The sequence below is a fragment of the Semicossyphus pulcher genome, unplaced genomic scaffold (genome assembly GCF_022749685.1).
Source record: "Semicossyphus pulcher isolate SPU_LCO1_2020_fin unplaced genomic scaffold, fSemPul1.0.p SCAF_20, whole genome shotgun sequence".
In the NCBI taxonomy this organism is placed as follows: domain Eukaryota; kingdom Metazoa; phylum Chordata; class Actinopteri; order Labriformes; family Labridae; genus Semicossyphus; species Semicossyphus pulcher.
The window spans coordinates 16,708,759-16,722,114 of NW_027211694.1; the positions used below are offsets into that span (position 1 = coordinate 16,708,759).

General features: G+C 36.3%; 1 protein-coding gene across 1 annotated transcript; it reads left to right on the top strand.

Moving 5' to 3' along the window:
- The first annotated feature begins 15 nt into the window (after positions 1–15).
- Positions 16–11,582, top strand: LOC138599237 (solute carrier organic anion transporter family member 1C1-like). Its single transcript, XM_069670770.1, has 15 exons — positions 16–95; positions 516–573; positions 2,239–2,380; positions 3,060–3,192; positions 3,301–3,425; positions 3,580–3,726; positions 4,003–4,101; positions 4,567–4,827; positions 5,728–5,892; positions 6,861–7,056; positions 7,161–7,326; positions 7,897–8,081; positions 8,213–8,277; positions 8,377–8,494; positions 9,820–11,582. The coding sequence occupies exons 2-15, from the start codon at positions 523–525 to the stop codon at positions 10,031–10,033; spliced, it is 2,067 nt and encodes a 688-aa protein (XP_069526871.1). The 5' UTR covers positions 16–95; positions 516–522; the 3' UTR covers positions 10,034–11,582.
- The last annotated feature ends 1,774 nt before the right edge of the window (positions 11,583–13,356 follow it).

Below are 13,356 nucleotides of genomic sequence, written 5' to 3' on the forward strand. Positions count from 1 at the left end.
TAAGACCTGCTTTAAGCACAAAGTCCTGCCTGGTACAACAAACCTGCAGCAACACCACATCCTTCCCATCCTTCATAGGACCACTGCTGCCTCAGGTAAGTACTTTTTCTGATTTTCTCATTACTTCTGACTTTGCTTGAAGATCTTTTAGATCCACTGACAAAAATGTAAATACTTATTGGTGTTAAAATGTAAATTTCTGGTTATTTATTGGATTGCGATAGGAAAACTTACTAACAATATGAATTTTGTAATAAATAGCAAATTCTAAACTTTACCAAAATGCACCCTCTCTGAGAGTTTGGCTGACTACTTGTAGATTTTTTAGTTAGTTTTAGTAGTTTTGTAATGATTAATCTGTTTCTGTGTTTAAAGTAAATCATTTTATTTGTAAGACAATAGTTTGTTTTTTAATTTATGGATACTTTTAAGAAAATCAATGTCATATATCCGATGAAATAATCAACATTTGCCCCAAACTCTGATGTACTCATACTCTTATTGTCTTTCTGCAGGTGCATCATGAGTGTAGAGTCCAAAAAACCACGTGAGGCTTGTTGCTCCAAGCTCAAGGTTGGTGAAATATAACAACCTTCACTTGTATTACAAAGTGTGAATATTACTTCATGCTTGCTTGTTCTTTTAAATCAATTTTACATTGTTGGTAACACAAATGGACAAACATCCAACAGTTCTCATAATGACATTAAAAGCATGTTCCTCACTTACTGACTCTAACCTGATAAATAGACACAATGATGCAACTGTTGTTGCTGATATTTTAACACTCAACTTTGTTTTACTTTACAAACATGGCACTACCACACATTTTACTTTCATATAACCTGTAACACATTCAGTGGATTTCAGTATAACTCAACATACCACATATACTAACCATATGTTGGTGCTATCTGTGAGGACTTTTTTCTGAAAAGTGACATTGCTCCTTCTCCTCCTACCTGCTTAACAAACGGGAGGCTAACGTCAAGCTGTAAAGTGGTATCAGATGTGGTTGTATCGGAGTAGTTTTACGTGTAAGGGTAGTTCTTAAGCTCAGTATCAGGTCCACCCCCACTTATCTCCAAGTTTTTGTCTTGGTGACACATTTGTTGTCTGTGGTCTACAAATTCTAAACCTGATGAAGCCATAAAACGCAAAGCATTAACAAAACAAATGCAAATGTTCTCTTAACTAGGTAAAACTTTGAGACTTTGACACCAAAAGATGGTTTATCCTTCTTTGTGTGTAAAGGACTGTTAAGATGCAGTGCATGGAGATAAGGCCAGGAGTCAGTCAGGTGGGCTTTTAAGTGCCTATTAGGAAGATAAGCTGGGTAATGATTGCAGTGATCTGACCTGTATTCATACCATGTAACAGCTGTTTTCTGAGAGACTGATTCTTTACGAAAACGAGCCATGAGCAGCAATTAATATTGGTTGATTTCTTTAAAACACGTACCCCTTAGAAAAGTGCAAAAGCCTTATTAAAAAGTAAAAACATTTACAACTTTGGAGTAACTTTTGTGTACTTGGGGAGGGAGTTTGTTTCAGTTGTCTAAACTTATATACATAAAATTATCTGTGACCTATAGCCCAGTTTGAATCCCTTTTAATCTATGGCTAAAACAAACTCTAAAAAGAACTCAAATAGTAACAAAAGATTTAAATAAAGGTTTCGCAATATATTGTTAAATGTACTCTCCAGAACCCAAACAATCAGTTTCCATATTACCTGCTTTCTTAGTTGAGGCAGTTGAGGAAATTTAGTGTGATAAATTGTTGAGATTTCAATTTCCTCTTTCTTATTAAATCCTAAACATTTATAGATAAGATAAGAATCATGATTACGTTAGATTTGATTTAAACCAATCCAATTTAAAGGAATATAAACCCAATCCATGTTGAAAGCAGGTGTGAAGTACTTTAGGCCTTGATTGGTTTTGGTGAACTGTGTAAACCTCATCTATCATGGAGTATGTGATAAGACACTCCCTTTCCCTTAACGTCTCTGCAAGAGGTAAAATCAGTTATCCTTTTTCGTTGCATCACTGAAACTGCAAAGAATAAGATTCATTTTCTCAACTGGAAGTGTTTTAGGAAAGATTATTACCAAGGTACTGATCTAACTATAACTACAACTATTAATTTCTGAGAATCAGTCAGTGCCTTTTCACTCAACCACATAATATCCAATCGAATGTCCCAGTTTCTTCTAACAGTTTGTTTTGTGTTTCAGCTTTTCCTGGCCTCTATGGCATTTGTATACTTTTCCAAAGCCTTTGGTGGGGCCTACATGAAGAGCTCCATCACCCAGATTGAGCGGCGCTTTGATATCCCCAGCTCCCTCATCGGGGTTATAGATGGCAGCTTTGAAATGGGTATGTGAAGTTCTTTTTTCAAGCTATTGGATTATTAAGTTAAAAATAATTATAGCTGTATCATGTTATTTCTTACCATGTTTAGAGATTATTATTGGATTGATGTAGCAGATAAAAGCAGCAATCCACTTTTTTGGTAATCTCTTTTTCTTTTAAGATTGATACCACTCACACATCTGTATGCATAATTAGAATATTCAGCCAGAAAATAATTAGCATAACGCAAACTTGAAACAGCTGGCATAGCTCTACCAATAGACAAAAGACTAATTAACACACAATAATGGAAATAGTTTGTTTAATCCATAGTAATCAAATGTAAAAACATTAGTGTGGTTTAGGGGGACTTTTCTTGGCCCGGGAAAACATCTACAAAACAGTTTTTGTATGGATTAAACACACAAGATGTAACATGTTGATTAGTGACCTTTAGAGGTGCTGGTTAGCAGAACAGCTAGCCAGGCTGGCTGTCTCAATCTGTTGCCAATATTGACTACGAGCAATGCTTACAGTGTACGGACTCTAGCTTCGCTATACACACAAGAGTGGTAACTAGCTAATTATCTAACTTGCTGCAAAAAGGTATGTGTGTATTTTTTCTGAATTATCAAACTGTTCCTTCAAGCTAGTAATTTAATTTAATTTAATATGTTTGTTATTCATTTCTTCTTCTTCATAGGTAACCTGTTGGTGATAGCATTTGTGAGCTACTTTGGTGCGAAACTCCATCGTCCCAGGCTGATCGGTATCGGCTGTTTGATCATGGCTGTTGGATCCTATCTCATAGCCCTGCCTCATTTCTTCCAGGGACAGTTAGTACACAACTTTTTTTTATCTTCCTAATTCTCAAGTTTTGTATATGTTACCTTTTTAATATCCTGCAGTAATGATACATATCACTGATTTCTCAAATTTTTCAGGTATAAATATGAAACCAGCGTGTCTCATAGTACAGCTATCAACAACACTGAGAGCATCCTGCCATGTCTGTCCAATAACAGCCAGATTGATGCAGATGAAACGCCTGATCTAGAGGCCCAGACAGGTATACTGCTAACACATTAACAGCATTAGATAAATCATCTGGCTGGTTAGAGGTTTCAGTCCTTTGTCCATTTATGATATAATAACATATCACTTCATTCATAGTGTATCTACTGTTTCAGTCTCCATTTTGACTCGATTTTTTTCTTCTTTAGCTTGTGAAAAGGCAGCTGGCTCGTCTATGTGGATCTATGTATTCCTGGGTAACATGCTGCGTGGAATTGGAGAGACTCCCATCATGCCTCTGGGCGTGTCGTACCTGGATGACTTCTCCAGAGAAGAAAACACTCCTTTTTATTTGGGTCAGTGACATTTTATCTCCTACTGCCTGTGCTAGTTTTAAGGACGTTTGAAGAAGAATAAATGTTATTGCATTTTTAGGTCATGGATACATTATTTTTCCATTTTCTTACATTAGTATGACCTCCTACTCTTACTATTTGTTATCGTTGTTAGTATCTTACTATTTGAAGTTTGCTTATTTTCTGTGTGCCTGCCCTGTAAATCCTCTATTATGCTTGAGTGTATCACAGGACTAAAGTGCATAACCTTTTGTTCTCTGTTTCTCTATTTGCCAGCCTGCATTCATACTGTGGGAATCTTAGGACCTATGTTTGGGTTCATGCTCGGGTCCTTCCTTGCCAAGATCTATGTGGACGTTGGATCTGTGGATTTAGGTATGGCACAAGTTGTGATATTGTGGCACAAGAAGTAGACTTTCATAACATGTTTCATCAGTGCACATCCTACTCAGTATATTGGACTGATAATACAAATATTTAGCAATTAGCTGTGTACAAACCTATTATTTACTATCATGTAATCCCTCTGTCCAAATCTGGCCTTTTAGTGCCCTTTAGCACGACAGTCAACTTGTCCCCTCTTTGAACCTAAATGGCAAGGTCATAGTTAAAGAGCAAAACAGACAAACAAGTCCTCATCATGCTTTCATAATAGGACTAGTTCACTATTTACCATGTGGATTAGGGCTATTGACATTCCCTGAACTAGGGGGCTGAATGCTCACTAACTTTAGCTAATGTCTAAGCTGTTACAACAAAAAGGGTTAGGGGTTACCAATCGCAGGTTTTATAATCTGATGTCTTTGCTTGCCCCCCCCCCCCCCCCCCCCACCCCCCCAGACAGCATCACCATCAACTATAAGGACTCCCGCTGGGTTGGAGCCTGGTGGCTGGGTTTCATAGTGACCGGCACCGTGGTCTTGCTGTCCAGTATCCCATTCTGGTTCCTGCCCAAGTCTTTGCCTAAGCAGGGGCAAGAGCAGAGCCAGAGTAAAAGCACAGAGCTCGCCCCTGTAGCAGAGCAGGAAAGCTTCCTGCCAGAGGAAAACCAGGATCATGAGGAGAAGGAAAAGCCGGTCACATTCCAGGAGATGGCCAAAGGTACCATTCAAACTTTTGCATCAGTAAAATATGCTATAATGAGCTTTCATTGGTTTTCCCAGCCTGAGATAGTGTTTGCGTTAAATTCTGCATTTCAGTATGGGTCAGCACAAAAACATTTACAGATAACAGTTTTTTTGTTTAAAGTTTTGTGCTCTTTTTTCATTCACAATTAACAAACAACCATAAATCTGAATGTATGTCTGTCCAAATAGGCTTTATCTCTAGGGTTTATATGTTTAATAATTAACAAGGTAGTCCACCGAGACAAACTAGAGGTAAGACCCGTAACCCTGCTACTAAGATGAACTGACCACAATGCAATCTGGGCAAGAGTTGAATGACCCATCAGGACAGACACACGTGGAAACAGTTACTTAAGCTAAGGCCCTGTAATGCCATGGTACATTCTAGGAAACTGTGTCAGATTGACATAACAGTGTCTCTAAAATGTTCACATTTCTATTAATTTATATTGAAAGTTACGCAGCAAAAGAGAACTAAAAAGGAATACAATTTGAAAGAAAATACTTTAAAAAAAAATTAAATTAAAAAAAAAATCAATTTAACATTTAAAATAAATATAAACAGTATACAAGTTAGGTAATTATGCTGTAGTGGGTGTAAATTAAATGTATGCACAATATGCACAGCATGCCAGAGAAAAATTTGCACAGCACTTAAACTAAAAGATGATCATAAATTGAGAAAATATACAACATATATGACATACGAATAACATATACATGTTTTTTTTTTTTTAAAGGCATGTACAGATATTTGACTTTCAAAACGCCTGCTGTTTTGTAGGCCAACATTAAGATGTAATCTTAGATTGATATTAATAATAATGTTTATTGTGATAAAACAATTTCCTCTTTTTGTTTTGTATTTCATCAGATTTCGTTCCATCTCTGAGGAGACTTTTCAAGAACCGCATCTACTCTATGATGATTCTGACCTACCTGGTTGTTGTCAACGGTTTCATTGGCATGATTACCTTCAAGCCAAAGTTTTTGGAGCAGATCTACGGACAGTCAGCTTCCAAGGCCATTTTCCTCATAGGTACAGAGCATTATGGGATCCCTATTCATTGACTTTGTTGCCCAAGGCAACTGTAACACAATAGTGTTGTTGAAAGGAAGTGTGATTGCAAGAGATAAAGTTGACTTGAAATGTAAGCACTAAGTAGCCCACTGTGGATTCCCCTTTTGTGTTTGCTTGGAAAGCAGCCCTGCTAGCTATGATTGACTTTTTATGAGTGTTTACCTGCATGGGTAGCTTTGTTATGTTGGAATATTGATATTTTGAAGTCATTGTTCCAGAAATCTACTATTAGGACATTTTATGTAAAAACCTCTGCAGATGCAACATTTTTATTAATGCAAAAACCTTTTATTTCTTATAGACTTGACTTTCTCACATCATAGCTGTTAAATTTAGTACAACACCTAGGAAAATAAGTTTAGGACAAGTTGAAATAGTATAAAAAATAAATATTGGACAAATGATTAAAAAAAATCTAAAAATAATGCAATGTTTTGAATAGTTGGCCAATAAATGATTGAAATATATAGCTAAATGTATTGAAAGAATTGATAAAGTAGTAAGTTACCTTAAAGTAAAGTATAAATATATACCTGAAATTAGTTGAGACCATCAAAATAGTAAAATGCCAAATAGTTAAAATATTGTTGATTAAAAAGTTTACTTAAAAATTAAATCTTGATGATTTCAGTTTTGTTCTCTTTGGCGGCACCTGTGGTGATAAACGGTAATTGCGGGGAGTAAACGTCCCAATTTAACATCTACTTTTGGCTCCCTTTGTTACGGTTGTAACTCTTGATTTTCCTCGCTGACGGTTTTCTTTTTTAGACGAAAATCTTCAAAATTATATCCTTAAAAAGGATACATGTTTGAAAAATATAGATAAAAGTGTTGCAATAGTTAATAATTGTATAGTCTTTTTATAGTCTTCAGTGTATTGATCCATTTTAATCATCCGTTCATTCCTTATTTAACAATCCATCCAGGTATACTGAACCTGCCAGCAGTCGCTTTGGGCATCATCACTGGAGGTTTTATTTTGAAGCGTTTTAAGTTGGGTATCATCGGAGCAGCCAGGGTGTCCATTGCTGCTTCCCTCGGGTCCTTTTGTATGCTTGCGGTTCAAGTCTTCCTCCACTGTGACAATTCAGAGGTGGGAGGTCTAACTGTCACATATCAGGGGTGAGTAGCATGCAAACAAGTCTTTGTCATTTGGGTTTGGGTTTTTTTTTTTGTTCCTCTTCTTTAAAATGTCATGTTTGTGTGTTCCTGTCTGTGTGCACCAGGGCTCCTCATGTGTCCTATGACCAACAGACTTTGTTATCACAGTGTAACATGGGCTGCTCCTGCTCAATGAAGCACTGGGACCCAGTATGTGCTTATAATGGAATTACGTATGCCTCGCCCTGCCTGGCTGGCTGCCAGTCTTCCAGCGGTACTGGCAAGGAAATGGTAAGACGGCAACTTCTATTTCTTTCATAGAAAAACAGATGACAAGACTGCTTGATAAAAGGCGAGGAAAATAGATACACATAAAGATACATAGCAAAACAGTCAAACAACAGTTTGTGCATGAAATACCATTATTGCTTAAGATTAAACAGAAGCTCAAGAAAAATGTATTTATTAGTTTCTTTGTGGTTGACAAATACTGAGTACAGGTCACATTATCTGCAGAGTTAAGGTTGGAAACGTTATCAATCAGAGGTTATCATACAAATGAAAGAAAGGCAAAAAGGACAGAGACCCAGCACAAAGACCATTATCTGCTCTCGTGGTGGCTTTAAAAAAAGCAGAATACAATGTTACCAGGCAGACTAATGTTTAGCCCTAATATGTTTCTTTAATAAGCATATGCCTATAATGTGCTTATTAACTCACCAGACAAATGTAAATGGTTTCTTTTATTTTGGAATCCAAGCTCTTGTTATAGAAACAAATTCACAAAACTGTGTAACCCATCTACAGTACAGGCCACAGTCAAAGGTAATTATTCATATTTCTGTCATCTGCTTTTTTAAGGTGTTTCATAACTGTACCTGTGTTGGGGAGATTATGACTCCAGGCATGAACAGGTCCACAGTGCTGGGCCAGTGCCCAAGGAAGGGAGACTGTGATCGCATATTCAAGATCTACATGGCTTTGTCTGTGATTGGGTCCTTCATTTCTGCCTGTGGGGGAACGCCAGGATACATCGTACTGCTCAGGTACGCCAAAGCTTTTACAGCTAATTTTGGTTCTATAACATTATTGTGTGTTATGTTGCATTTTGTGTATTCATTAAGCAAAAATTCTGACATTGAGGTTTGATATAATAATATCTGGGCTAATATTTCAGGTCCATACAGAAAGACCTGAAGTCACTGGCCTTGGGAATGCAAACATTGATAGTAAGAACTCTGGGTGAGTATCAGAAATACACGTAGGTCTTTAAAGCACCTGAGGAGCGCTGGGTATGAAACAGACTTAAATTAATTCTGATTACTGAATGTGTGTTTTCAGGTGGGATACCTCCTCCTATATACTTTGGGGCCCTGATTGACCGAACCTGTTTGAAGTGGGGTACCAAGCAGTGTGGAGGCCGTGGAGCATGTAGACTCTATGATGCTAATGCATTTAGGTACAGAAACACTCTTTGTGAACACGATGGTGAAAAGAATCATTTAACAATTAATAACTTGAATGTAATACATTATAACAAATGTTGAGAAGCTATTTTTGTGCTGCTGTTTTCACCAGAATATTTTGAGAAATACGCTTACTCTAACTTTATCCCTGTTAGGAAGCTATAGCCATCTGCTAGCTTAGCGTAGCATGAAAGGCAAGAGATATTTAAAGTATCTCTTTAAGGTGAAGTCAAAATTTAAATTACACCCAGTATCAACAAACACACTATTTGTACCACTGTAATTTGACAATTGATACCTTGGGTGTAACACATTATAAACAATATTGAGAAATTGTTTTTGTACAGTAGTTTGCACCAAAATGTCAATATTTTGAGAAATATGCTTACTCTTATTGTATCCTTAATATGAAGCTTTAGCCACCTGCTGGTTAGCTTAGCTTAGCATAAATGACTGGCGATAAGTGTAAATTCAAATCAAATATTAACACACTAATTTTACCATTATTTGGGAAAGAGTAATTTAATAACCAATACCTTTAGTGTAAAACATTATAAAAATGTTAAGGAAGAACAGAAGAATGTCAATATTTTGCAAAATATACTTTTTAACACTAGCCTTAGTATGAAGCTGTAGCCACAGTCCTGTTAGTTTAGCTTAGCATAAGGGACCAGGAACAGGGTGAAACTGCTGACTTGACTCCGTCTGAAGGCAAAAAAAATCCCCCAACAGCACTTTTTGAGCTCAGTGCTGAGCACATTATATGTTCTTTCTTTAATTTGTTCCAAAATTAGAGTGCAAATACTTACGTTTGTGGGTTTCAAAGACGGTTATCGTTGGGTCTTTGTTCAGGAGGTTGCAAGGCCAAGTTATAGTCCTGCACATAATCCCCTCTAAAACCATCTTCAACAATATGGTGTGTTAATAAGCTTCAGAGCTGCTGGTTGGCAGACTCTTAAAAACATAGATAAGAATTAAAGGAACAATATGTAGTATATTTATTGGAATGTCATACATGTCATCAGAGATTAAGGAAACATGCTAAGTTGAAATACTGGCTTCTCCGACAACAATGCTGCAGCCAGTATAATCTCCTCCTAAAAAATTACTGTACTGCAGTACCCTTTTTAGACGCTGGCTGTCTATGTTACATATTGGTCCTTTAATGCTGAATTTCTACACTTTAACCACAAGACACGGTTTTCTCTTAATAGACTTGATATAATTTTTTTGAGAACTTATACTATAAAAAATATAAAGCCCTTGAATTAAGTGATTAAGTGAAAATCTAACCTGGTGTTATGTACTTTCCTAACAGAATAACATTCCTGGGGTTAATCACTGGACTCTACTTCCTGGCCAATACGCTGTGGGGATTCCTATATTTCAGAATTGTCAAGAAACAGAAGAAGTTAGCACTGAGGAATCAGGCCAAAGAAAATGGACAGGAGGGTAACAACACTGGAAATGGACATGCCAACATTAACATTGCCAATAACAAAGAGGAAATGAACAAGGAGAGCACAATTTAAGGTCCATCGTATCAAGCAAACTACGAAAGCTTTTCACTGCCATCTTTGCTGCATCCGTACTGGACCAATGTTGCAGTGTCAGCACTCTTCTTCAAAACAGTCAGGAAAACATAATGGGGACATGTGCTGTGTGGGCACTGCTTCTGAGCAAAAACACAGCCCCTTGTTCACTTCTGAAATATTTCTGTATGATGTCAAAAGAAGAAATCAAGTGCATCAAATAATAGGAGAAAGTTGTGTCCACCACGTTTACTTGTACTTGTGTACTTGTGTAAAAGCATAAGGTCAGGAAATAATGTCTCATTATAGAACTTTGTATACAAAGTCATTAATTTGCAGTGACAAACATCAATACAGTATATACAACATAGCCTGTACAGTGTATAGTTATAAATAGTTGTTCAAGTAAAACAAAGTGTTACCTAAGATTTGATAGCAATCAGTAATTGTTTTTGTGTGTTTTAGTTATTGTCACTGTTTTCATTCATGTTTTTGCTTGTCAGATTATTTAGCCTGGTGTCATGTCTTCCTAACAATTTAGTAAAGAGGGTGTGTTCTTGATGAGTAAAAAAGTCATAAACATAAGTGTAGAGCTTAAATTTGGCCATTAAATGAATCAACTTAAACACTTGAGGAGGACATCAGATAAAGATTCACAAAGGGAAAATTGAAAGTACATTAAGACAACAGAAACATTTAGATTAGTTTTAAAGCTGGTATAATTATAACTGTTATAGATTTATTTTCCAGGCAAGCTGCTTCCCTTTATTCCCGGTCTTTGAGCTAAGCTAAGCTAACTGGCTGCCGGCTTCAAAGGTATCGTGCAGACATGAAAGCGGTATGAAACTATGTTTTTTCCCAAAATATGGGACTGTGGATTTAAGCCATTGTAAATCAATTAGAATAAAAGTTGAAAATGGACAACTTTTAAACCTTTATAAACCTAAATTTAACATTTTGTTGTATGTTTCTCAGCTTGCAGCCCAATTTACACACATTATTGTTTACTCGTGTATATCACTGTCTTCTAAATTCATGGGGAACCGGGAATGAGAGAGAAAGGCAGGTCAGGGCAACTGAAACGAGGCTTTTTTATGCTGAAAGTTTTAATTCAACAGGTAACATATTAGTCTGGTAACCTTTATTCAGACTGTTAACAATGTGCCACACAATGATTCGACATGTGAGGATGTCTCACCTGCCTGGCTTGGCACACACTTCTTGTTACATGTCATCGTTTTATACAAACCCTATTGGTCATTAACATTTATGTAATCCTCTGACTCACCAGTGTTTGTCTTCTAAAGTTCACTATAGTGGTGTGTAACTCAAACTTGATTGTACTTAATACACTGGACACTCTACATTGTAGATGTTGATTAAAATGTTTCATAAATGAATATTATAACTGTTAATATTGAGAATTTAGATATTGAGTTAGATGTGTTTGTTCTGTGCTCATATAGTTTTTTCTTCTGATATTTGTTGTTACAATTTTGTTGATTGTCCCTGAAGCATATCCTTGAGCATTAAAGACAATTTTTCGCCATATGTTTTCATCCTTTTGGTTTATAATCTCCTGTTTTTATTTGATTTTTTGTTTTTCTTTGTAACATGATCTACTTTGGTTGCAGTAGGCCTGTTACGTATTGTTTGTCCTCCAGTTAACACTTAACAGGTTATACCAGTGGTTCCTTAAACTTTATGGGGCCAGGGACCCCTTACAGGGGAGAACATTTCCTCATAACCCCCTCATAATCGTAACACCAATTAAGCATATGCTTACTACCATTGGAACTATTTGTATTGTAAAACTTATCAACCTAAATACTTCAGAGCTGTTTCATAGTGATGAACAGAAAAACATTTTAAATTGAATCATGTTAATAGCACTTCTTTGAAACAGAGTGTCATTTTATTCAAATTGCTTGCGGACTCAACTTGACTACATTTATACTTTTCAAGTAATTAATCTTAAAAGCTTTCAGAAAAATAACAGTAGCAAGAAAGCCACAGGAACGGTACATTATAACCTGTGTGAGTTGAGTGATTCTTGACAGATCTAACGTGGGTGGGAGTAATGGACACAATATGCTTGTTTCATTGGTGCAAATGGTCCTCATCTGTAGACATGCAGTTTTTAATGATACAGCACAATTTTATAATTTTTTATAAATGTATTATAATTATTGCTGCACACCAACCCAGCACCACCAATACTTTCCTATGTGTCAACTTAAAAGGTGATATGTTGTTGATATTGCAGCTTTAAGGGGGACTCCAAAGTTAGTTTGAGCTTTTTTTGGCCTTAGCAATAAATAACTAGTCTATGAGTCAACAGCTAGCAGCACTGTGAAGTTGTGGTGTACTTATGTAAGGTGGTGCTTTTACACAATTATAGCGCTAATGTGCAGGTATAATGTTTGCCATGGTCACCATCTTTGGTTAGCCAATAAGCATACTTACATGCGAGCCTGGTTTAAATTTTACTTTAAAATGCTTATCTGAATGCGGTGGTGCTAGAGTATGTCAGCGGTCAGGGAATCACCAAAGTAATTGGGACAATCAGCAACCATTAATGTCTTCATTCTGAATGCCTGCACCATATTTAAAGGCAATTGCCCTGATGGAATAACAACAGCAGTCCAGTCTCCGGTTATGCACTTGCTAGTTGCTGGTGTCTAAAGTCTTTAATGTTTTATTTATTTTATTTTTTTATCGCAGTAGCTTGCAGCCTCCAATTCCAACCTCGAGCCATAACAGCCAGGGCCCATTGTAAAATCTGGAAACTACAACCCCAGCCTGTGTGATCTGTCTCTTTACACACACATGCTTAGGTATATCAGTCAAAGTTAAAGGTTGTTATTACATAACAAGGTCAATCGGACTTTGACTCCTCTATGTTCACGATGTTCCCCAACAAAAACTTTTTGTTTTTTTGGGGGCAAAACATGACATAACTTTTTAAATTTGTAATTTTTTTTTTAAACTTTTAGCATTTTAAATATTGTTTTGTAACTGTTATGACCACTAAAAGCAATATAATTGTTAGAGTTCTTTTTAACTCTTCACCATTACAACAATAGTGCTTTATAAGTATTATTGTTAGTATTAGTTAAGTTTAATTAATTACAATTTGAAAAGTTGGCAAATTTCCCATTCATTATTAAATTGAAATGATAATCTCTCAATATTTACATCCTCAATTTGTTCATCACCTTTGTTTTATTTTCCTCAGTGCCTTGCAGCCCGTGATTTTATTAGAATGTGCTGTGTCTGTTTTCACCAGCAGGCTGTACTCTATACAACAATATACCCACTGC

Bases quoted from the DNA above. Each gene is read 5' to 3' on its own strand.
- LOC138599237 (XM_069670770.1), top strand. From the start codon at position 523: ATGAGTGTAGAGTCCAAAAAACCACGTGAGGCTTGTTGCTCCAAGCTC. The intron at 7,327-7,896 runs GTAAGACGGCAA...TGCTTTTTTAAG, and splicing joins GCGGTACTGGCAAGGAAATG to GTGTTTCATAACTGTACCTG. The intron at 8,278-8,376 runs GTGAGTATCAGA...GTGTGTTTTCAG, and splicing joins ATTGATAGTAAGAACTCTGG to GTGGGATACCTCCTCCTATA.